Source organism: Thunnus thynnus, chromosome 18 (assembly GCF_963924715.1).
Source record: "Thunnus thynnus chromosome 18, fThuThy2.1, whole genome shotgun sequence".
Taxonomy (NCBI): Eukaryota; Metazoa; Chordata; class Actinopteri; order Scombriformes; family Scombridae; genus Thunnus; species Thunnus thynnus.
The window spans coordinates 19,467,169-19,491,459 of NC_089534.1; the positions used below are offsets into that span (position 1 = coordinate 19,467,169).

The 24,291-nt window shown below is 41.1% G+C and overlaps 1 protein-coding gene across 1 annotated transcript in view; it reads left to right on the forward strand.

Moving 5' to 3' along the window:
- The window catches only part of LOC137169059 (protein eva-1 homolog A), a 76,252-nt gene that overhangs the window by 19,663 nt on the left and 32,298 nt on the right, over positions 1–24,291 (forward strand). Inside the window, exons 2-5 of the mRNA XM_067572018.1 lie at positions 1,578–1,801; positions 3,596–3,719; positions 6,253–6,405; positions 15,808–15,951. Coding sequence (XP_067428119.1) covers positions 1,578–1,801; positions 3,596–3,719; positions 6,253–6,405; positions 15,808–15,951 — 645 coding nt within the window. The remainder of the gene's footprint in view (positions 1–1,577; positions 1,802–3,595; positions 3,720–6,252; positions 6,406–15,807; positions 15,952–24,291) is intronic.

Here is a 24,291-nt window from a genome sequence, read left to right on the forward strand (position 1 = left end):
CTAAATAACACTCATAATTAACTTAAAATAGTATTGCATGTGCACCTGTTTTCCATTTTCACAACTCAGCCACAGGTGGAAACCTATTACTGTGAGCGCTTTGAGCAATGGTGGTTTAATAACCATTTCTATTTAGAGTGAGGCTGACCTTTCCAAGCCTGAGAATGTCTCTTGTTTCCCTTCCTCCTTTTAACTGTGGCCATGGTGATAAGGGGACAATGTGTGTGTTTTGTGCGTGAGCATGTGTGTGAGAGAACACCGTTTCAATGTTATTTCCTCCTCCCAACCAAACACTAACCAAATAAAGGTAATTGAATCACACTGTGTCCACTTTGTGAGTGTGTGTGAGCGTGCGCGTGTGTTGACTCTTTGTAAATGTGTTTGCAGAGCACTTAAGCAGGAAGCTTAAACTCATTTTGGAGGTTGTTTTCAGTGGTTTAAAAGGTAGAGCTTTGTAGCATTTTTTACTACATGACTTTACAAACACTGTCACAGTATGAATTTAACACCGATAAAGCTGAGACACATTTTTGAATTAACAAGGAAGCAATTGGAAAAGTTGAGTTCCAGCAAAATACTTGTGATGAACCGTCTTTTGTATCACCCTGAGCCAGCAACTAAATGGTCCAGATAAGTCCAGAAAGACATTATATGATGGTGGCCGGGGGATCAGCTCTCTCCTTTATCTGCGTTTTCCTCCTCACAGGCTGGAATGTTAATGGTGGCTTTGTGATGGGTTCAGTTCTCCTGTGTGACTGACAGGCTGACTGGCAGCTCTCAAAGACTCTTAATGGGATAGTAGAGCTCACTGAGAGACTTCAGTGTTTTAAAAGAATAAGAGCTTTTATTTCATTTGAAGCAGCCTCCAAGGTTAAATGAAAGTTCACTCTGTGCTTGTTCCATTAGATGGTTTATGTAATGGCTCTGTTCACAGTGCTAATACCAGCTGGTTGTCTGGTGCAAGTAAACATAGTTATAAGCAAGTGTAGTAACATGCTAATAAAAGTTTCAGCCTGAAAAGTGACACATTTTGTGGCAGATATGTGGAAAATGTAAGTCCTGTGAGTACAATGCATTGTATCCTTGTATCAAAAGTGGTTTGGCAGGCATTTTTTAATATCAACCGCAAGAGTCTGTTCCACAGCCATGACTAGAGGGTTGGCGCTAAAAGCTATATAAGCTAAAGCTTTACCCTCTGTAAGCAGTCATCTGTTGAGGCTTGCTGATATGCAGCACTAGCAAACGTCCACGGAAACGCTCCAATATTATACAAAACAGTGGTGGAAACTGCAGCATGCTACCGTTAAAGTAACATGAAAGTGGGAAAACAGTGGTAGCATATTAGCTTTAATCTGGTTAATGAGAATTTTATTCCTCATTGGTTCCAGGACAGGTAAATGAAACTATATGGAGTGTATTTACTCATTTTTTGCAAGTGTAAAGAGGTTTATACTGCACACAGTTATGACGCAAATTATTCTAAATGGCTACACCTCATTATTAAGCATTCTTCAATGTTTTGTGCATTCAGTCAAACTGTCTCACGGTAACAGCCTCTTTGGTATCTTGTCTCACAGGTTACTTGTCCAAAGTGTTGAGGAACTACACCGAGCAGGCCTGTGACGGAGACTTCCTGTCTGTTCGCTGCCCGCCCCGCACCACCATCACCGTCCAATCAGCTTTCTATGGAAGGAGAGGTGCCTCCGACCCCCAGCAGTGCCCTCAGACCTACCAGGCCCTCCTAAGTTCGTATAACGCTCAGGAGGATGACCGATATTGTTCTGTGTCCACTGCACTACAGGTAAATACATTTCTGATATCCAATTCCATTTTAGTTACTTTTCGTAAGTGTTTTTTTTAAGTAGCTAGTTGCCAAGATTAGAGTTTTCCTAAGCCTCCTTACAGTTCACAGTCCTCCCCAGTGTCTGCCATTTGTCTCAGACCTGGATCTCATCTTGGCATTCCGCCACTCCTCCTACACATACACAGCCCCTCTTTTGAGCTGCAAATCCTCCTGAGAGAAAGTGTCCCGTAAAATGGTAAAATTGGCCAAGGGTTAAAATGCGGAGGACCACTGATTATGTAATGCTTTGTGAGGATGTTTTCCGGCAAATTACACTCTCTAAAGAGGAAGCAGTCTTGTATGTTCCCATGACACAAAGCGATTTCATGGGGTCTTTGCCTTAGCATCCTCTCCTAAATTGGGATGCGGCTGGACTAGAAGGCCCGCTTTGCAACACCAACACAAACACACACAAACACATCCTGTTCAGCATTCATTCAGTTGTTTGGTTTATTCTTAGTGCCCCTGCCTTCTAGCGTTGGACACCCTCCGTTTCCATAATAGACAGGACAGCCATGAATGCACAGACACAGAGAGTGCATTGTGTCGAAGTGAGAGAATGACTGACTGCTGCACCATCCACATCGGTACAACCCTGAAGAATCTTCTTTTACCACCTGTTCATCCCCCTTGGTTTGTTGGTGTAACAGTATAAATATCTCCATATAAAATTATTATTTTAAGGGTATCCCATAGGGCAACGATTAATCTACTTTTTTTTTTTTTGAGAAATTTTTCTTACATCTACAAAGGTACTGACTGTACTGACAAAGATATAGAATAACAACAGAGAAAAACAGCAGAATATGTAAGTCATCTCTCAATACTTTAAGACTTCAACAACCTATCTGTGGTTCTCAGTCCCAAGCTAATTGGTTCCTACAAAAGACATTTAACATGTCATGGATATATACTTTTATTTAAAAAAGGCAAAATACTTCTCTAAAACAGCTTGGCACTGTAGTTTTTAGCAAATATTTTTAGCAAACTGGAGTAAATACTTCATTTGATGGTGACTATTTTCAGTTGTGGATTTGGTGCGATAGTGAATATTTACAGCAGCAGCACAGTGTTTATGGGATGGACACACAAAAAGAAAGCACCCACATTTATGGTGATGAATGAACGTGCCACCCAGTGTAACTGTGTTGCTAATTTATGCGTTTTTAATTGTTTTTGGATGACAGATACACAGACATCTTGTTAATAGGATAATTTCACTCTTTGATTTTGTCTTTTCATCACATTACATTAATCACACATCGTGAAGGCCCTCTGTTTTTGTTTTGTTTAAGGGGGAAATACACAGATCATTTCCTTTATTTTCCCCCCGGTACTGCACCAACCACAACTCCCTGTGCTGCATACCACAACCTATTCTATCTAATGCTTCTCTTTTAATGTGAAATTCGGGCAAGGCTCTGAACGGTATCCATTCAGGCATTCCTCTTAGGGTTAGGTAAGGGAGAATGTAGTGTGTTGGAATGTGCTCACCTGGGTTACAGCAGGCTAAAAGATGATGAAACTAGAGAAGCTAAAGGATGCCAGGAAATGAGTAGAGTAGAGCTTTCTCCCATTCTCTTTTTTTTTTCTTTTACCTGCTCCTCTCCTCCATATTCCCATGGTTATAAGCAGCCTGTTTGAAGTGGTTTTAGGTTTGCCTGCTGCTGGTCTCACCATCGTTGGCTTATTGTTCTCCCTCTAAACCTCTTTTTGGTCTTCACCCGCTCTCTGTCACTCTTCCCTCTGTAGAAAATGCTGGACGAGTGCCAAGACAGAAGGAGCTGTCAAGTCCTTGTCAACAGCCGCGTGTTTGGGACAGACCAGTGTCCTGGCAGCAGTAAATACCTCATTGTCCGGTACAAATGCAGACCTAGTAAGTCCCTCATCGCCTTGTATCCTGACAGTGACACACATTTCTGTCCCTCTCTGTGCTGGGACCATTCTCTCACTTTTCTCACACATCTCCACACTCAGTCAGATGTACACCAAAGGTGGGGTCACTTCATTTGCAATCTTTATAAATTGGTCACTAATATGTAGGTTTATTTTATAGTTTTTAACAGACATTACTTAAGCGAGGAAAGCATGCATTTGTTGGGGACTATTTTCAGCTAAATATTTGGTGCACATTTGACATATGCTTTTTGTAATCTTCTGGTATTTTTATACTCTTATGATGTCTGATGTCTGCATTAAACATGGTCAAAGGTCCAAAATCTGAGGTGAACATATGTAAAAATGCTCCCTATAAGTCAAAAGCTCAGGCTTCAGCCTGCCCTGAATGCTGTGTTTGCAATGTTACCTCTACGTCCTCCTTGTGATGACATCAGATTTTCCACCCATGACCACAAACGGCTGTCCATTCTGTAGTCTTTGTTGCTAAGTGGTTCCATGGGTTGTTTGCGTTGTCCACTTATTAGCATATTTCAGATCAGCTTTGGGCTCGAACATATACGAATGTATTTGAGAAGTTTCCATTTCGAGTAAAGAACAAGAAAAATAATTGAAATTCTACTACTATTATTTGTTTACCAGAGTGGACCCGTTGGAAGGAGCGGCTTAAAGAGACAGAAGCTAAAACAGCCTGTTTCAGACAGAGGCTGAACTGAGGGGCTGCATAAAGGGCCAGTATGAGATAAATGGTTTTTTCAAATTTTTTTGAACTGTAAATCACACAGAGATATACCAGTATATATTCCAGAATATAAATATAGACATGGAAACGCGCATGATACATCCCCTTCAATAGTTTTTGGACAACATCAGAGAGATCTATGTGGCACAATGGAATAAGCAGTATCAGGCTCTGGCTATAAAAATGCTTTAGTATGCTCAATTCCTTATTGGTTTTCTAACCCTAACCCTTTTACAGGATTTGTTTACAATAAGAAAAATATAGAAGATTGCCACCCTTATCTTATAAAACCAACACAAGTATTTCACTTTATTTCCTGTTTAACCAAATTCTCCAATTGTATGACCCCACCATAAATTCTACAGTGAATTAAGAGTATCTGTTTGAATCTCTAAATTCTCTGCTGTCTTCATGGCGCTGTTTAAAGGAAAAAAAACTCTTTGCGTGCCTCTCCCTTTATCCCTCTCTCTGTGAGCCAGGAAGCTAAGAGTATCACTCCGGAGGGGAGCCAAAACAGTGCAGTAATCCCACCCAGATTCTACTCTTCATTCATGGCTCAGTGCTGTGCTGAGCCGAGCCGCACTGAGCTGTGCAACAGTTCATACTAGAGTGACCAGAAGTGGGCATTAATCCACTGATCCCCCTGCCCTCCCCACTTTTTCTTTCTCCACCGGACCCCGGGGCCAATCAACAGCTCTTTGTTCACTGTCACTTAACCAATGACTTCTCAAGGGAAGAGAGAAAGGCCGCATGGGGTGTTAGTGAGGTGCAACGGGCAGGTGTCACTGCCTCTGAAAAGAGAGGTGGATGGAGGATAGAGGAAGCGAAGGAGAAAGGGAGGGAATGAGAGAGAACAAGAGTGAATCCGTCACCAAGAGATATAACAAACCGTCCCTGCCCCTTTTCTCTGCTCTCCTCTCTTTCTACATTCCTGTTCCACTCCCCACATAGATGTAGAAACGGCTGCCGTTGTGTTTTTATTTGCTGGCCAGTGGAGCTGCTCTGGCTGTCACAGGTCACTGTGGCTGGATGTGTGTGAGGAATGCCTTTGCATGGCTCTACATGTCCACTGAGGAACTCTACCTCTGTGTGTTTACACTCAGTGGAGCCTTTTGTCAGGCCTCTGTTTTCAGAGCTTATTAAGAACTGCTCAACAGATGTTTTATATGATTAAAAGATGACTCAATTACACATAAACTAAAAATGTACCGTTTGAAGCGAGCAGGATATGCTCAGTGTATTACTACTTTGATCTTTGTTTCATAGATTTAGCCGTCATTCATATCAGTAATAATAACTGTTAAGATATGGAAATGCAGGGACTTTATTAGATACAAGTCCAAGGGGGCAAGAAACACATGAGCAATCAGAAGATCAGGCAGGTTTTAAACAAACTCCAGGTCAGACAAACTTGACCTACATGGTTTTCTTGTGCAATGAGGTGTGATTATTGACATTTCAGGTGGACTCATATTTGGCTTTATGGTCAAATCAAGTGGTTTACAACCTGTGTTTCTGAATGCTTTCTCACACAAATGATGGCCAATAATACAAAAATATGACCCAATTCGTAGTATTGTTTCTCAGGGATCCAGTTGCAAGGAGAAAGCTAATGTTTTCATTCTAAGCGAAATAGTTATTGTTTCAAAACTGCCTAATTAATTCCAGATTTTGTTCTCATTTATTCCAGATCTTAAAATCACAACTTAGTCCAAACATGTATTAATGTCAGTTGTAACCCTTTGTATCCTCTTTCTCTCCCTCTCTCCAGACGAGTATAAGAGTAAGGTGGTCTGTGAGGAGGAGAGGATGAGGCTGAGCTGCAAACGGGGTATGCAGATCGCCGTTTACTCCGCCATGTTTGGCCGAACTCAACAGGGCACCCTGGAGTGTCCCCTGCACTACAGGAGAGCTCCGTCAGTAGGTGAGGCACCTTCATACTCTCACACCAAGGTAGTAAGACTGCTGAGTGGCTGAGGAAGCTACATTTTTACGAAAGGACCCACGAACCGGTTGTACCAGTTCTTTATACATTTAAACTTCCTCATTATAAGTAACGTTTGAACTAAGTGGAGGTTTATACATCACTAAATTAAAATGGGTTCCACCACACAAATGAGTTCTTATGTAGAGATAACTGTCACCAAATATTTTCAACTGCCAAGTATAACTGATGTGTAACTAACCAACAGCGCTTATGTCAGCTTCCTAATGTATGACCTGTGATTGAAGAGTAAAAGAAGTAATATGAAGTATAGTCACATATCTGACTTCACACTTAAACAAAATGATGTTTTAATTGGATTTTCACAAGTTACATTTCACAAAAATGACACGTATACCCCAAGTTACAAAATGTTATGCCAGTAATGTCAGACACACTCCTAAATACAGTCAGTAAGGTTAGCATAATCGGTTATTTCATATTGTACTATTTTTGGCAGCTATATCACAATTTATGATACTACAAAGACTTTTTTTCATTGGACAACACTGCAAATGATTCCTGGCAGATTTACAGATTACTTAAGTGTTTAGTAGTGAAGATATTTCTTAATTTTAATGGTGCAACTTGAGTTACTACTAGCAAACTAGTGATTTACTATTTTGCTAGTTCGTAGTAGTAGTAGTAGTAGTAGTAGTAGTAGTAGTAGTAGTAGTAGTAGTAGTAGTAGTAGTAGTTGTGTTGTAGCTAAAAACACCTAAACAAAGTTAATAACTTAGTAACGTAACTTAGTCCGGACTTAACACACAAACTTAGTGATGGATTCGCAAATACCTGGTACAACTCAGACACTGTATACTATCAAGTCCTAGGATGCTGTTTTGTAGTGATCTTATTTAGTGATCATCCACTAGAGGAGGTGGGCTAGAGTTCATAATCATATTAATAACAATACTGTTTGACATTATCATTCACTTTATTCATAGCATCAGTTTTGGGGTCAGGCTGGAGAGGAATGAGATTTCTAACATGAAGACACAAGCCGAGAATACAAATGCTTGGGTTTGCATGATATTTAAATGAATCTCCTTGCCCTGCTAATGCTCTTATACATATTAATGATAAGTGAGAGTGGAATCTCAGGTCACTGTGGGCTTTGATTTGTTCTCTTGCCAAGACATGCCAGGTGTCATTATGCATCAAGCAGATGACTCATTTTTATTGGTGAGTTTTACACGTCAGGACACCTCAAAACCACAAAGAGAACTACAAACGCTGGCCGGCTCATAATTCCTGCTGAAGCTCTTTTTCATTATTCTTTCAAACGTGGGTGATATTGCCCTGACATGTTGTTGTGGTTTGGGATATTTAATAGTTTACGTATTTTTCGCCCAGTAGGCTCCACACTAGCCTGCCACACCCATCTTTGACATCAGCCATTCAAAACTGTTCACACTGTTCCGCTGATTAATAATTTAACTTTTAGGTACAAATTCACCGTCTACCATTTATTCATCTTGTTCTGAAAGCATGTTGAGATATATAAAACCACCACTCAAGCTCAGATAGACACACACAAACATGCACACACACATTGCCAGGGGAATTGGGGTGGAATGTAGATCAGATGTCTCTGTCATCCAAAGCTCAGAGTTTGGCCTGTAGAAAAGGGACAGTATTGAGTTCCCTCCAAGTATGTATGTGTGTGTATGTGCATGTGTGAGCGCATGGGATATCCAGATGTACCCTCGCTCTTGTTTAGGGGAATGTTAATGACTCTAAGCTTGGATCCATGACAAGTATTAGTATAACCATAGCTACCGTGGTGGCCTCCACCTCTTTGCTGGACAGCTCATTTATTTCTCTTTTAGTCTGCGATGCTTTTGTTTCGTTAATATATAGAAGGAAATGGACACTTGAGGTTTGCGCCTGTAAATAAGTAGCCCGAGCAGGTGTAAGATAACTGATGCGTGTGTGTGTGCTAGAAACAGCCTGTATGAAGCTGCAAATGAAGACTAAATATCATTCCTCATGATTCACAATTCAAACAATGCTAAAGACATGCCCTGAAGTATGTGTGTGCACGCCTGTGCGTGTTAACCTCTTTATGATAGAAGTGTCAGGACGGGGTCGAAAGGCTGACACCGGCATCAGTCACCGAGTAATCAGAGACAGATATAAAGAATAGCATTGTGTGTGTGTGTGTGTGTTATTGTGCTCGATATGAGCATTGAGAGCTGCTTTGAAGCAACCTCAGCGAGCGTCAGTCCTCTGCATGCAGGTAGGTGTAGCGGTGAGACAGGGTTGGCCTGATATCTGGTTTCAGACTCAGGATTAAATACAGTAGCCGAGTTCTCTCAGCATTGATGGAAAATGGACTCTTATGTTACAGTTGCACAAAGGCCATATCAGAGCAGAGGAGACATGGTGGTTACTGTCAAATCACATGTTAACCTTATGTGTGTTTACATCAACTATACACACAGATGCACACAAACGCCTTGTTGTTCCTGTTCACCCATTATACAGTATGCTTTCTCTCTCTTTCACACACACACCCATACACACACTCCAACCACACACAAACACCTCCTCAGGCTGTCCCAGACTGTCTAGCAGTGCCCTAGTGGGATTTCCCCTGTCATCCCTGTCTTTGATGTGGCTCACATGTCACCAGGAGCAGGAAGTGAGGGTGTCATGATTGACAGCTCAGACACACACCGTTAATTATCTTTAAACGTTTTTCCTCCTCTCTTTGCCCTCAAATCCGAGGTGGTGCGATGCCTTGCGCATGTGTCAGCGCGCGTGTGTTGTGTGGCTCTTTGTGTCTGAATAATCTCGGGGTTGCCAGTCGCATTATGCGCAAGTTTGTTTTGTACCTATTTTGATTTTATGTCTCTTTAAACGTGTGTTTAAATGTGCCAACAAGGTAGGTTAAAGTAATCTCCTAAACCGCAGCGCCCTGGCAAGCTCACCGCTGCCTGAGGTGTGAGATCAACGCCTGAACTCACACAGCTGGCTGCACCTGCCCAGGTGAGCTGCGCACTGTGTCGGATAGAAAGACATGACAGTGAACAGCAGCAGGGAATTTTCTTGTACCCTGTTTTATAAAAAACAACTCCTGTACATGTTCTGTTTCTATTTTATCCTTACACCACGGTTGCAATTCAACACCAGCCAGATAGATTTTTCTTTCTGGTTTGTCTCCATCTTCTGAAGGTGCTTTTCTAGTCTACAAACCATATTTAGCTTGTGAAATTTACTGTCTTTTTACTGCCATGGAGAGCTGTAGTGAGCTGGTTGCTTGCTGAATCCAAAAGGAAAGGTATAACAGACAAAAAACAAGTGCGTACACAGGCATGTGCTCACAAATGTAGGACCTCTTTGATCTCGTTTGTTCCTTGGTTTTGGGGTGGGGTGGGAGTGGTGGAGTTGGACAGGTCTTAGCTGTGATGGAGGATCCTCAAAGCAAAGGGGCCAGTCTCAGCCCTCCTCTCTCATCTGCCCCATTACCATCACACACACCTCTTGACATCCAAATAGCCCCCCATGCTTGGCATGCAAGGTCTCAGACTGCTTTTTTTTTTTTCCTTTTTTTTTTCGAAGGCCACTGCACTTTCTCTTTTGAGTACGTGCTTCAGACGAGGCCCACAGCAAGATGTTTCAAACTGTAAGCACGGACCACTTGGTTTCACAGATGATTATAGTAGCCTTTTAAAAGCCGAGCACGCACAGCTGCAGTTCAAATTTAACACTTGGCTTTTGGAAGTCTGTTCCAGTTGTTAGGGTGATAGCTTCACTGTAACTCTATCTGCATGCCTCGTCCACTTTGATGCGCACAGAGCAGATAAGTAACAGGATGTCGGTGTTGTTTTGAACATTGCAGATTAGATAAATTGTACAGTTCGGTGTGTTTCAACCTGCGCTGGAGGAGTAAGTTTAGTTTAGCTGAAGGCCTCTTTATGTAGCAGTAGGTGACATATTTCAATCAGTGAGCTCTCGGGGGCCACTGTTTTCCCTACTCAAAGACAACATCCCCACCAAATCTTTGTCCCTGCATGTGTTTTCCATGATAACAGGTTCATGCAAGGTTTAGGGCAAAGGGTCACCACTGATTGGAATTTAGATGTGGTGTTTGAATATATGAAATAACATGTTGCTAGTGATAACACACATGCACAGGGTGGACTATTTTTGTATGTGGTGCTGACTCTGACTTGAAGAATAACCTGCTATCAACTTACAAACACAGCTGAAGTGTGTGCACGTGTGCATTTATCTGTGTCTGTGTGTGTGTGTGTGTGTGTGTGTGTATGTGTGTGTTCTGCTGAACATTTGAAGACTGAAAATAAAAAAATATATTGTACGATTATTTGAAATATCATCAAACCATTAAACCTCAGTAATATTTGAATCCACTGTGTTGCAGTAAAACATGATCCTGGTGAGGTGAATAGATCATTTACTGTAAATGTGTGTGTGTGTGTGAGTGGTCTCGATCCATTAATGACATTTACAGAAAGCACTTGGCGTGTGCAGGTCCTTTCGCCCCCTCACGGCATCTGAATGTGTGTCAGCTTTTCTGCAATACAAAGACTTTTTAATACTACAACAATGACTTAAGCCTCCCTATCAAATGATACGCAGAGAGGGTGGGTCAGAGTAGAAGAGGAGACAAGTACTTTTGACAAGTTTGTCCGCCCATTGTCAGGTCTGAAATTCCAGGAAAGCTGTGCGTGGGTGGAAAACCTGGAGGATTATTATGGAACACTGCTGTGAGAATTTTTCTGGGAAAGTGTTGTGTGTGCGTGTGTGTGTGTTTTTAATGGAAGACACAAGAGCTGATCTATAAATTTGTCTGACAGTCATTGAATCCACCAGCAGATTTCTTAACTGCACCCACAACACACTCATCCTAAATTAGTCTTAACATGTGACAAGTGAAACTTAAAGTCAGCTATCACAACACACAGGAGCTATTTGCTGATGTTGGTTTCAAGCAAGCAGAAAGTTAGATGTATGGTGGATGACTTATGTGACAAAAAGGGCTGAGCCATATGGAGGTGCTGCTGGTATTGGGCAACATATCAACATATACTCCTAATGCGGGCAACAAAGAGAAACAAACACACTAAAACTTATGATTCCTTAACATTTTATGTTTCTGTCTCACCAGAGCTTATCCTGTGCAGCTCTCTGTATCTGACCTCGGGCTCTGTTTCCCTCTGTGATCAGTCACGACATGGGGAGAATAAGTGTGTGTTTGTCCAGGAAACGCCTCCCTTTTCCTCAGTCACTGCGTCTCTTGACTCTAGACCTTCTCTTCTGAATCATAGTCCTGTCCTTGCTGGGTGTGTGGAGGGTAGAGGGTGGGTCCGCAGGGTTCGAGGTGGTTGGGGGTAAAGGTCTGAGGTAACTGGGGTTATTCATGCCTGTTCCCCTCTGTGTGTGTGAGTGAGTGTGTGTGTGTGTGCTCATATAAGCATGGAGAACCAGCATACAATCCTCTTGTCTCTGTAAGTCTCTATCAATCTATGAAGCCCCACCAGCCCAGTCCAGCCCCACCCGTTCCTCTGTGGGCCCCCTGTTCAACTAATCACCCAGCCAGGGAATCAAAGCTCCAGCTAATGGGGGCCTGTCTGTCAGTGGACTGCCTTGTCACAGAGGAAAGTTTTCAGCGTGGCACACCGGCTCAAACGAGCCCTCTGGGAAGGAAAAAGAGAGAGAGAGAGGGAGAGTAAATGAAAGCACATCAGGGCTGCAGCATCTGTACATAGACACAAGTACATACATACACAGATTCAGCAGTACAGCATAGTAGTCATTGTGACAAAGTTAATGATAAAAAAATAGGGGAATTAATGAAATTTACTGGCTTTTAGTGTAGCTTCAAATATGTATTTTTTATCATGAAAAATTATGGAAAAAATTCTATTTATTTAAAGTAGGCAGTTATATCATTATGTACATATTATATATACAGAGTACAAGGCCTATACACTGACATTTCATCAGTTTGTATGGCATATCTGACAAGAACATAAATCATGGATTTCTTGGTTTCAGAAAATGCTATTATATCAGTCCTCAGGATGCAGCTCTGCAGGCAATTCTCAAGTGATATTCAGTCTTGTTTAAGGCATTTAAGTCATTATATTTACTTTCTGATATAGACACTGTAAATGCCATCTTAACACAAATGCATCTATTTTTTTTAATCAAACTTGTATAAACATTCATTCATACTCATAACATTGATATCAACCACACATGTCAAATATGTTTGACTATGACATACTGTATATTTGACATTCTTACATATAATATATATTAAAATATGTTTTTATTCCTTTAAACTGATGCAGGCTTGTTTTAGACATTTTTCGACTGCAGCAAACAAGCAAGAAGAGAGGTTTAACTGTATGAGGAGAGGTGTGCTACTGTAAAAGAGCAGCTATAAGCAGCTAATTAGTTCCTCTGAGACAAAGCACCATGGCATTTGGTTTTCCCAAAAGGCATAATGTTGCCAGCGATATCACAATATCACTCTTCAACACAATGAGTGTTTTTTTTTTTTCCTTTTAAAACTGCAGATGAAGCAGGTTGTGAATTTTCCTGATCAAGTCGCCATCAGTGAATCTGCATGTGTTGTGTGGGAAGTGTCTAACCTTTTAGGTGTCTGACTGGTTATCCAGTTTCACTCACTGGTTCTCACAGGCGTCCACCTCACTGCGTCCTTGTTGGGAATTCCAGTGTGTCGGCTCCGTCTGGGGAGTGTCCGGTTGCCCCTTGGAACCACGTCCACATTTACAGACAGTGATTCAGGTTCACATTCTCCAGAAGCTTACTACACATAGTCTGTTTTATAGGTAAGATTTTCTACAAACACAATCAGTAGCAGGGAATAAAGTGCGACTCTCTTTTGATAATCCAATAAGGTAGGATCGCAGAGTCAAAGAATTCCCAATGTTGACAATATGCATGACCACTAGATTGCCCTCTTTCACTTCCTGACTGGGACATTTACCCTTTGACCTGTGCCATAATTTGTTGTGGGCTGTTGACGTGTGAGCCGAGCCTTAGCCAACCTGTTCTCTCTACCTTTTTTTCTGATCTCTCTCTCTCTGTCTCTCTCTTTGGGGCCCACCAGGGCAGACCATGCGAGAGCCCAGTGTCCACTTTCAAAGGCTCATCTCCTTGTGTTGTTTTTAGGGGTTAGATGGACCATGGGGGCCTGGGAGGCATCCATGTGGAGCCCAGGCCCATCCGCATTCCCACAAGACTCAGCAGGAGGTTCTTCTTTATTGCTGCTCCTCACACCTCTGTCTGTGGTGTCACTGAAGTTCATGAGGCAGGACAAAGACTATTGATTTCACTAGGATTGCACAATTCAGTGCATTTCCATTTCTCAGTATTTGTTTCCAGAGAATGTGAAGTATTTGCTTCACATAATGAATTTGCAGTATGGTTGAACCTTTGACCTTTTTGCTCTGGGATGTTTTAACTCCAAACCTTTGAAATGTTGATTTAACTCAATAAATAAATTGAAAACATAATGAATCATGATCACATTTTTTAGCTAAATTGCTGTAACCATTAACATGCAACCCTGCATTCATCACATCAACATCCAACATTTTATGATCTGAATATTGATATATTTCAGCCAGTTACTGCCTGTCTGGCCTGTCTTTAAATGCACATTTGTTAAACAGTAGGCATGTAAAACTTTTTTTTATGATTTCCTTAAAGTTCCTTCGAAAGTGTGGGGGTACAGCAGGTCAGCATATCATCTTCTGTAGTGTCGTTATGAATGTGAGAGAGGAAGGAAGTCGGAGCAGAAAGAGGAAAGAGAAGAGCCTCATCTGTCCGTCCGCGCTCCCCAGAGGATGAGAGCAGAGGAGAGGGGTCTGGATGAGCTGGCGGGTGCTTAGCGATGATGTATGAGAGCCACATCCATCACTCTGTCTGGTGTCCATACACAAACACTCACACACACACATACACACATGTTGGATCAGGTATCCGCTAGACAATGTGAGGCCCCAGTAAGGTTTCTGTGTGGGTCTATGTGGACAGAGGCTCCTCCATGGGAGCTTAGAGAGCCTTGACGGGAATGAGTGTGTGTGTTTGAGAAGTCCCTTTACTGTCTCCAGAAAGTGTGTGCACAGGTACGTGTGTGTGTGTGTGTGTGTGTGTGTCCCTCTCTGTTGCAGCTGACAGAGACTCATGTAGCCTTTTGTGTCTGAAGAGCTACTTGTCCATCAAACACTCCATGGCAAGGTAGCAAGAGACTGATAAACAGTATGAATATGTCTTTAATAAGAATATGCAGTTAATGTAGGCTTGTCATCTGTTTGTGCTTTGTGCGTTTTTATTTGTCTCTAATCATTCTGATTTGATGAGAGATATTTCACACTGTAGTGGATGACAGCAGTGATATACAACTTATAACTAGGAGGTTATAACTCTGTCTTGTTGGTAAATGAACTATAAATGGAAGCAGTTGTTAGTAGAGCACCAAGATTATATCTCTATGTTTCATCCTAATATTGCTTTATTTGTGCCCTGGTATTTATTAATAATATATCATAAGAAAGGACTATTTCATCTGGTAGTAATTATTGGAAAGAGTAGGTACAATCAAAAAGAGAAACAGTACATACAGTAATTACCAACTCATGTATTTGAGTATTTAAGAAAGATTTAAGGAAAATGCAAATCTGTTCTAGTGACGTGCAGGGAGAACAGAGAGCATGCTTTTATTTCTAGTAAGGAAGAGTTTATAAATTCCTGAGAAATGTCCTTGAAAAAACTGCTTAAATATAAATCTTAATGACTGGGAAAAATATCAGAAATTAATTAAAACCAAAGTAATTTTTTGGGAAATTTTCTTCTCTATATTTATTGTGTTAGATGTTTGTCTATAATTTATAACTGCACAGAAATTCTTAGCTGAGCTGACGTCTACTGAGTCGAAAACTTTACTTTGGATTTAAATAGTCTTTACTGAAACCTTCCAGAAAAACTACAGTTACACGTTATTTCCTTTCTAGGAAATATTTAGGAAACATCCACTATCTACTCTATGCAGATAACATCTACTGCATATCTGCATATCTGTCTGTCCTGGAAGAGAGATAACTACTCAGTTGCTTTTCCTGCGGTTTCTTCCATTTTTCCCTGTTAAAGTTTTGTTGTTTTTGGGGGGAGTTTTTTCTTATTTGAAGGAAATAACTAAGAAAAAAGTAACAATGTCCCCTCTTTTTAAATTATTCATTTATGTAATTAGGTAAAGGGTCTTCTTTTTTTATTATTTTGCATCAGTCTGGTTGTCTAATAATCATTCAATAATTTCTCCCCTCTCCGTCTATCTGTCAGACTGCCAATCGCCTGTGGCTCTGCAGATTCTCACCACCCACTGTCAGGGCAAGAAGTCTTGTCTCATTCGAGCCTCCACCAGAGACTTTGGAGATCCCTGCTACTCTGGCACCAGGAAGTACCTCAGTGTCATCTACACCTGTGGTGAGTCCCAATGCACTTTTACTAAGGGCTCCTGCCACTGGAGGGTGGTGTTCACTCACTGATCAGTTTGACTTCAGTCCTGTCTATGATGATTTAGCTCTTCATTGAAGAAGAGGAAGAAGAATAAGCTCTTAGATGGACTTTATTTTACTCTGAGTGGAATCATAAGTCTTTTAAAGGAATGACTGATTACTGTTGTTGCTGCTGCTTGCACACTTTGTGCAAAGAGCCTTACGACATGGATCTCTATACCAGTTCAGACTTTTGGCCACTAAACTGTATTATGGCTCCCCCTGTGGAGAAATTATGTCTTGGATACTGTTATTAATAATTTGAAGGACTTCTCTTTTACCTTTGAAATGGAATTAAAGGAGTGCATTAAGGAACATCATTTTTATAGTCACTTTTTAGACTATAAATGCTTTCTAAAGGAATATAGCATTTGTTCTTTTGGGCAGTCGAAACCTTTTTTTAGTAGTTAAAAGCTTCTACAAGTATTTTCTACATGCCAGTCAAACAGCCGCCAAATTCAGTAAAGATACATTTTTCATTGTCCCGTTTGTTTTTACTTTATGTCTGTGCGGATGAGGGGGGATGATGGGCTTCCTTTTTATCTGTTCCCCACCCTTGGGCTTATCCTGACCTGTCAAGGCTGTAATTCATTAACTACACAATCGGAGACACACATGCATGCGCTATCCAGACGCCTCCAGCACCCAGAACTGATCAATCAGCACGATGGCCTGGAGCCTCTCAAACCCGCCAAAATCATTGTCACAGATGCATCAATTTGGACCAGGCTTACTGTTACATTTGGCATTTCAATGTGATTTTTGAGATGGGATTTTAAGGATCGGGTTTTATGAGATCCATGCGTCCCCACTAGACCCGGAAATCAGTGTTATGTGTCTCTGAAGTCCATAAATTAATTTAAGTCTGTGTCTGGACTGTATTTCTCACTGTTCCTCTACAGCTCTTTTCAATGCTTGTATGCACACTGCGTATGAATTTAAATCCTAAAGTTCTGATCTCATTTTATGGCTTCTACATCTGCTTTTGAAGATCAACCACCCTGAGTTGCTTGTCTCCAAATGCTGCATGATTGTCAGATTGTTCTCTCAAGAATTCATACATCCTTTATCTCAACTGGCCGGCGCAGACAAGAACACACAAACTGTTTAGCCGTGTTTATGGAGTCATTTGGCTCGAATCTATGTCTGACCTCCCTTATCTGTCAGTGATAACACATCGTACAGCTCTGTAACACACCAACAGCTGTGGTGCTGAGTTGGGTGGGTAAATGTGTGAGTGTTTATAAGGAGGAAGCAGGGAATGAGAGACAGGGCAGAGAGGGGAAGGATGCGGGACGGTGTAAATGTTCAACAGATAGAGGGGGACGTGCTGCGAGGGGCGAGGAGATGGGTCTTTCTGGGTTGCGGTGGGAGTTGAGGGGGTTGAACGTGAGTAAATCAAGTCGAACTGCTGCAGACATGAAGTCACTGGTTGCTCAAGGCTCCAGCAAAGTGGTAAGGGGATCCTCTTTCATTGGTGGTTGAGTGTGTGTAGGATTGACCCCATTTGTGTCAGACTAGGGGACGGAGGAGGTCTGTCTGCATATGATGGGTAGCATTTAAAGAGTGTGTGTGGTAGACTGTACAAAGTTTTGTTCAAGCGGAAAAAAGTGGCATCCACGTACACAAAATAACTGATAGAACGAAACAGAAAAATGACTTTTTGAGGTAGAATTAATAATCAAATAAATAAATGTAAATGAATACATAAATACACTCAGACTAGCAGAAGTCTATGAATGTTTTTTTTTGAGTGTGTGTCTCTGAGTGTGTGTCAATACCACTAAATGGATTACTGCAACTAACAATTATTTTCACTGTCGCTTCATTTGTCTATAATTTTCTCAATTATTTGATCAGTCATTTGGTCTATAAAATGTTAGAAAACTGTTTCTCAAAGCCCAAAATGCAACCTCAAATGTCTTATTTTGTCCCGACCAACAGTCCGCAACCCAAAAATATTCAACTTATGTCATAGAAAACTGAAGAAACCAGAAAGTATTCACAGTTATCCTGCTTAAAATCTTTACTGTCTCGTTATGACCTAAGTGCTATTTCACAGGCTTTTGCTGCCTGCCAAGAATAAAATAATTGAGGAAACTGCTGTTTTATGAGTGTATATACAGTATGTGTATGAATACGTGCTGTTGTTTGATTCACACAGTACAGATTCGCTATCAGCCTCAGCTTGCCTGTGATTTATAAAGCCATCAACCCTACGAGCTCCAGCTTCTTCCTCACACAGCCCCTAGGGGTGGACTCGCTTCTTAGCAATAACACAGAAGCAAATGGCCTGGAACCTGCCATCAGTCTCTCAGCAGATCACACACACTCTGCACGGCCGCCACTGTCAGGCTTCATTTACATCCTCTCCCCCTGGAGGAAGTCCCTACAGTTTGTTTGTTTGACCAAAAAAAGACTTCAGGAGTACGATCGCAGAACTTTGTACTTTAATAAGACAACATATATAATACATTTAGCAGCAGTGAGTTCTGTCTGGCAAAATTATTCATAGTCCGAGCTTGGAAATATTCACCCTCAGTGCGACTGTTGGAGTTTGATGAATGAGTCTGCTTGGGGCATTTTCTTCAAAAAGCAAGGTTCCATTATGGCCCCTTTTGAAGTATTGTTGAAGCGTCGTTTGACCTTTTTTAAAGACGTACCTGGAAGTGAAACATTCTGCCTCCGTCTGTATGTTTCATTAAAATTAAAGTATAGTTTTGGCTGATATGACATGAGGATGCACTGGCTGTTGTATCCATGGTGTAAAGATGTATTTTGGGTCATATCTAGGCAGGGTCCTATTTATACAGCTTGCTCAACCAGACCTCTGAGGTCTGTCCTGCAGCTCCACAACTCCATTCCTCTTATTTGCCAACATCCTTCCTCTGCCTGGTGAGTGAAACAGCCTGAGGACATCCTGCTTCTGTATGTGTCTCTTTGTGCCATAAATCAGAGCGATAACTTTAAACTAAATTTAACAAAAAATGATTTATGGACGTCAATGCTGATCAAATCATATCCAGAAGAATCTTTCTACTTTCTTCCCCTCCTCCTTCCTGTGTCAGGCCTCCCTACCCAGAGCACGGTTCCTTTCTTCCCCTGAGGCGTATTAAAGCGTCAGACTCTACATCAAGATGAGTAGGCCTCTTTTCCTAAACTTCCCTCTGTGACTTTCCCCTCGGAGTGTTTGCTGCGGCGTAATGGATCACCCTGAACCAGCCTCACAGCCACACAGCCTCTTTTCAACCACACAGAGCAGACTCTTCGGGGGGATAAAAGGTTATAGAAAGCCTAATGAACAGGTCTAACTGCCGAGGAGGAAATGGATTAATTGCGGCACTTAGCTAGTTAACATGAGATCTGGTGGTTGGAGCTGTTGGGGGGGGGGGGGGGGCTCGGTGGGATACACAACTCAGGCATTCCCAACCACAAGATTGAAACAAAATCAAAATGGGAATAGGATCCCTAAAAAATCCTAATGAAAGTATAATGAGTCCATTAATATCCTGTATGTATTTTTAAATGCCGCCACTACTGTGGCTTTTGAATTGGACGCAGAAACAAAGTTAAAGATTAGCTGTTGAACTGATTTTCTACTCACTCAAATGGAAAAATTCTTTTCATAGTAGCCGTTCTGGAGCTTTCGATCATATCGTATGATCTTTATCAGGAGGTTGCCTTGTTGCCATGAAAAAAAAAAAGTTTTTATGACCACTTTGAGGTCTTTCCATCCATAGTGGTTTCAAAGGTTTAAAAAAAAGTTAAAAAAGTTATTGGCCTTAGAAAAAGCAGTTGACAAAATTGATGCATTTTGCATGATTTTATGCACATTTACCTAAAATTCAGTCATGTACTCACTGGTCAAGGATAAGTATGTTTTCACTGGTCAAGGATAAGTATGTTTTTAACACTTGAACACTTTTAAGAAAACAGTCACAAGTAGTGTGCTGTACTATACATTTCTGGGAATTTAGTTTGTTTTGTTTGTGTTCAATTTTCACACGTAACTGGACAAAAATAGACAAAAAGTCACTGCGATTCTTACTACAAAGGTAAAGCATGAGTTAAATAGAAAAAAACCCATTTTGAATTATGTAAATTAATGCATACTGTGTAAATTTTAGGATACTCACTAAAATAAACACTTAACACATAACAAATTAACTTCATGGAGTATCAAAACGTTACAGTGTAAAAGTATGTAAGTGTGCATTTTCCTTTAATTGGCCAAGTTGGTCTTTATGTTTTCAACAATTAATGTTTATTTTTTCCTTTATTCTTTCCTTTAGCAGATAAAATTGACTGTTATATGGGGATAGGAGGTGGTTATGTGCATTTTGCTGAAGTTTACACTGTAGAGACTGAACAGGAACCGACAGAGGCGAGGTGACTAGACTGTGCTACTGGTATTTTTAATGGACATGATCCGAGTTGCATGAGGCTCTGGCTGCCTCGCACATAGCACAGGGGGGGTGCTGATTTAGATGTAACGGGAAAGCAGAGGAAGATAAAGATGTAATTCACAAGCTTGAGGGTTTGAATTGTCCCAAGTGGTTAAGCAGACACACGTGCACGGACACGTACACACAAATATAATGTACACGCACGAAGATACTTGAGGTACACATGTGAATGCTGCAAGCCACACAGACCTCCAGCTCCTGCGCACACATTCATGTCATGTCAGCAGAGAGGAGACTGCGGGGAAGATGTTTATTTTGGCCTGGTTGTGTAGAGTTGCAGTCCAGCCAGGCAGTAGCTGCTGCTGCTGCCGCCGCTGGGCCCCATCATTCTCCCTTATAGCTCATCCTATAGCTGCGGGACTAGAGGACGCAAGGCCTCATATGGCTAATGGCAGTTTCAGGTACAGTAGACCCACACTGCTTGGCTTTCTGTCAGTAAGAGTTTGTCTTTTCAGGAGTCGTCTCTGACACATTGATGTCAATTAAAATATCAAGTTCTTTGAATATCATAAATTGTTACAGATGTGTGACATGGCTTATGTTTTATAACGTCTCCACAAAGACAAAACAACCCACAGTCCATTTTTCTGACAAAGTCATAGCAGAAAGAAATATTTACAAGCGTGTGAATGATACTCAGAGTTCTTCATGTTTCCCCAAATGCAGTTACTGACATTTCCTCATGGACTGACTTCTATATTTCTTGGAAAACTTTCATGACCTTCATGTCATGGTTTTCAGTGCTGCTCGGTTTTATTAGTTATGGCTGATTACAAACTTGGGATTTCAATATCAACTTGTGTGAAGAAGCTTCCAGGAAACCAAAGTAGAAAAAAAAAAAGTTGTCAGAAAACATCCTGTGGGCTGGTGTTACTCCAGGTCAACACATTTTTAGTCAATCATTGATCCAAATCTAAGCATATTTGCGCTGCCTTACGGTCAGTCACGTACGCTTTTTCACATTTGACGACACTCTCGCTGCAAATGTGAGGCTTTATAATGTTTTAATGTTGTACATTACTTTGATGATGTAAAAGAAACTAAGAATTATTTGAGTACGATTTAATCTGAACGCACTGACAGGCTGGGTGTGGTTTATTTCATCAGTACAAATCCAATTGTATCAAGTCGACTGTCAATCACAAGAAAATGTCCCAACTTAACCTTTAAATACTTCAGCAGTAACGTATGAGGATTCTGGCTCTAGTTGCAGCATTATTTATGGTCGACTCCACCCAGAGTATTTTATTTGAGCAAAAACAAACCAAGAACCTTGAGAAGGTGTTTCTTAAAAAATAGTCTTTGACCCAAACGTGATCCGTGGTGTGTTTGATTTTTAGTGAGAGGAGAGGCAAGCAGAAAGGAATGAAGTGGCCCCTCTGAATGCTCTCCAGCCTCGTAATACAAACCTGACTCTGCAGAAACCCTGGAATAACAGCCGCAGCTGGCACTCTCAGGAACACTGCTGCGAGAAAACACACAGCACGTGACCTCAGCTGACCCGTGTGTGTGTGTGTATGTGTGTGTGTGTGTGTGTCTGTTGCCATATTAGTGTGTTGCATTAATAGTGGTTGTTGTGGCTTCGACCAATACCCATAAAAGGCATTGAGTGTGATTGGTATAACATCATCTCTGCCAAGACCTCCTGTCCCTTCCACCAATCCACCCGCCCGCATACACACTAGCTCACACACACACACACACACACACACACACACACAGACACACACACACACACACACACACACACACACACACACACACACACACACAGACACATACCATATTGGCTTAAGTAATCTGTTTTGCACCAAATAGTCTCCGTCAGCTCTAATAAAGCTCTGCAATATAACTTACTGAAGTAAAAAGTAACCAGCAGAAAGTTAGTGAAGCTGCTCAGGAACAGGGTGTGTTCTCCAGAACAAGACGAGGAACATCAAAGGGGGTTTTTTGGCGCGAACATTGTTGCCATGGTGACTTGCTGAAGCCAGGGATTGTGGGATTTTGCTTTGCCAGCATGTTAAATCTGCTGATGTCTGTCCTGCACCGTGTCTCGATTAACATATCTGCGTACCTATTATGTATCTGTATTAGGACACATAAGCAACATGTAGCACCTCACACGCTGTCAGATACATGTTGACACACACACACACACACACACACACACACACACACACACACACAAATCCAGTCAGTATTCTGGTAGTTTTCCCTCTGAAGGAGGGAAAACTACCAGAATACTACCAGAATATATCCCTCATCTATATGTAATGTGGTCATACAGTACAAATCTAGTTTAATACCTACTCAGTGTGATCACTGGCCCTCAGGGAAGGTGTAAGAAGTTTAATCAGATTAAAATGAATCTTGAACAAAGTGGATTTGTAAAAACCCAAGGTGTTATATTTCCTTTTAAGTTTTCGCAGCCTGTCTGACTTTCTCTTGCCCTCTCCCCTTGTTGTCTTCCTCTCTCTCTCCGTCCCACCACTCACACATGTTTCAATCATGTCTTCATGTTTTGTCTCTTGTCACCCTCACAACCTGTAAACCTCTGCCTTTCATCTCATCTCCATTTCTTGTTTTCTTTTCGTCTCCTTTCTGTTCATCATTTCCGACTGTGCAGGCAAGGAAAGCCCAGAGGTTAGAGCTCACTGTCCCAGACTATCTCAGGAAATATATATGTTTGGTCTTAGGGAATAACTGAGTAATGCAAACACTATGTTCACAGTGCCTTTGAGCAACTGACCAAAATGCCAACTGCAACCCAAGTTTTTCTCAGGTGGAAGCTCCCTTGTATACAACATAATCTGCAACTTATCCGACTGTGTTCTTACCAAAATATCAAATTCTGTTACTGAGGTTGTATTGATTAAAATATAAATTCCTTAGAATAGAAAGCAACTTAATATAAATGTATTCAAAGGAAAGTTTAACGGCTCACTTTTATTTGAAGTTTCATTAAAACAAGACTAATAAAGTAAACTATGAATAAACTAAATGACTAATTTCATTTTCTGATGTGGTGCTTATTAAATTTCTAGAATTAGTTCTTGTAAGCAGTTAAAAATGTCACAAATCCTTCAGGCGAAACAACCTTAAGTAAAAATAATTGCTTATTGCCACTATATGCCATAAAATTGCTCAATTACAGTAAAGCGATTTATTTTAACTCTTTTCTCAGACTCATGGTTCTTAATTATTTTGCCTCTTAGTGTAAAAAATATCCACTGTGACACAAAGCTTTGTATCTCACCACAATGTCCATGACTAATGCAAGTTAAGAGTCTTCTCAGAACTCTGTTGTTTTCCTTATCCCCCCCGAGCCAGTGATGCAGTGTTTGTAGTCACCATTATTCACTTTGGTTTGTGTCATGGTACCAAGCCTTTAAAAAAGTCCCTTTTAATGAAAACAGAAAGAGAGAGAGAGAGAAAAAAAAAAAGATAAAACGGAAACCAGAGTGTGTGCCAGCCAGACGCTTTGATTCCTCTATCTATAGACTGCTTAGTAAACATGGCGGGGAAGCAACAGAGGGCTGTACAGATACAGACAGATAACACAGGTGACTGGATCAGCATGATATGGTAAGCATGGTATGATTAACTCAATTCCAACCTTTCAGGCACTCAACATGCTCATCAGCTCTGTTTGCAAAAGACAAAGTGTGCATTATTATCACCAGTCAAACACAAGATAATTCAGTGGTTTCAAATGGTGTAATCAATAAGGATCAATGGTGGAATAAGATAACTTATTACTCAAGTACTGGACTGTAAAAAGTCCACATATGTACTTTACTAAA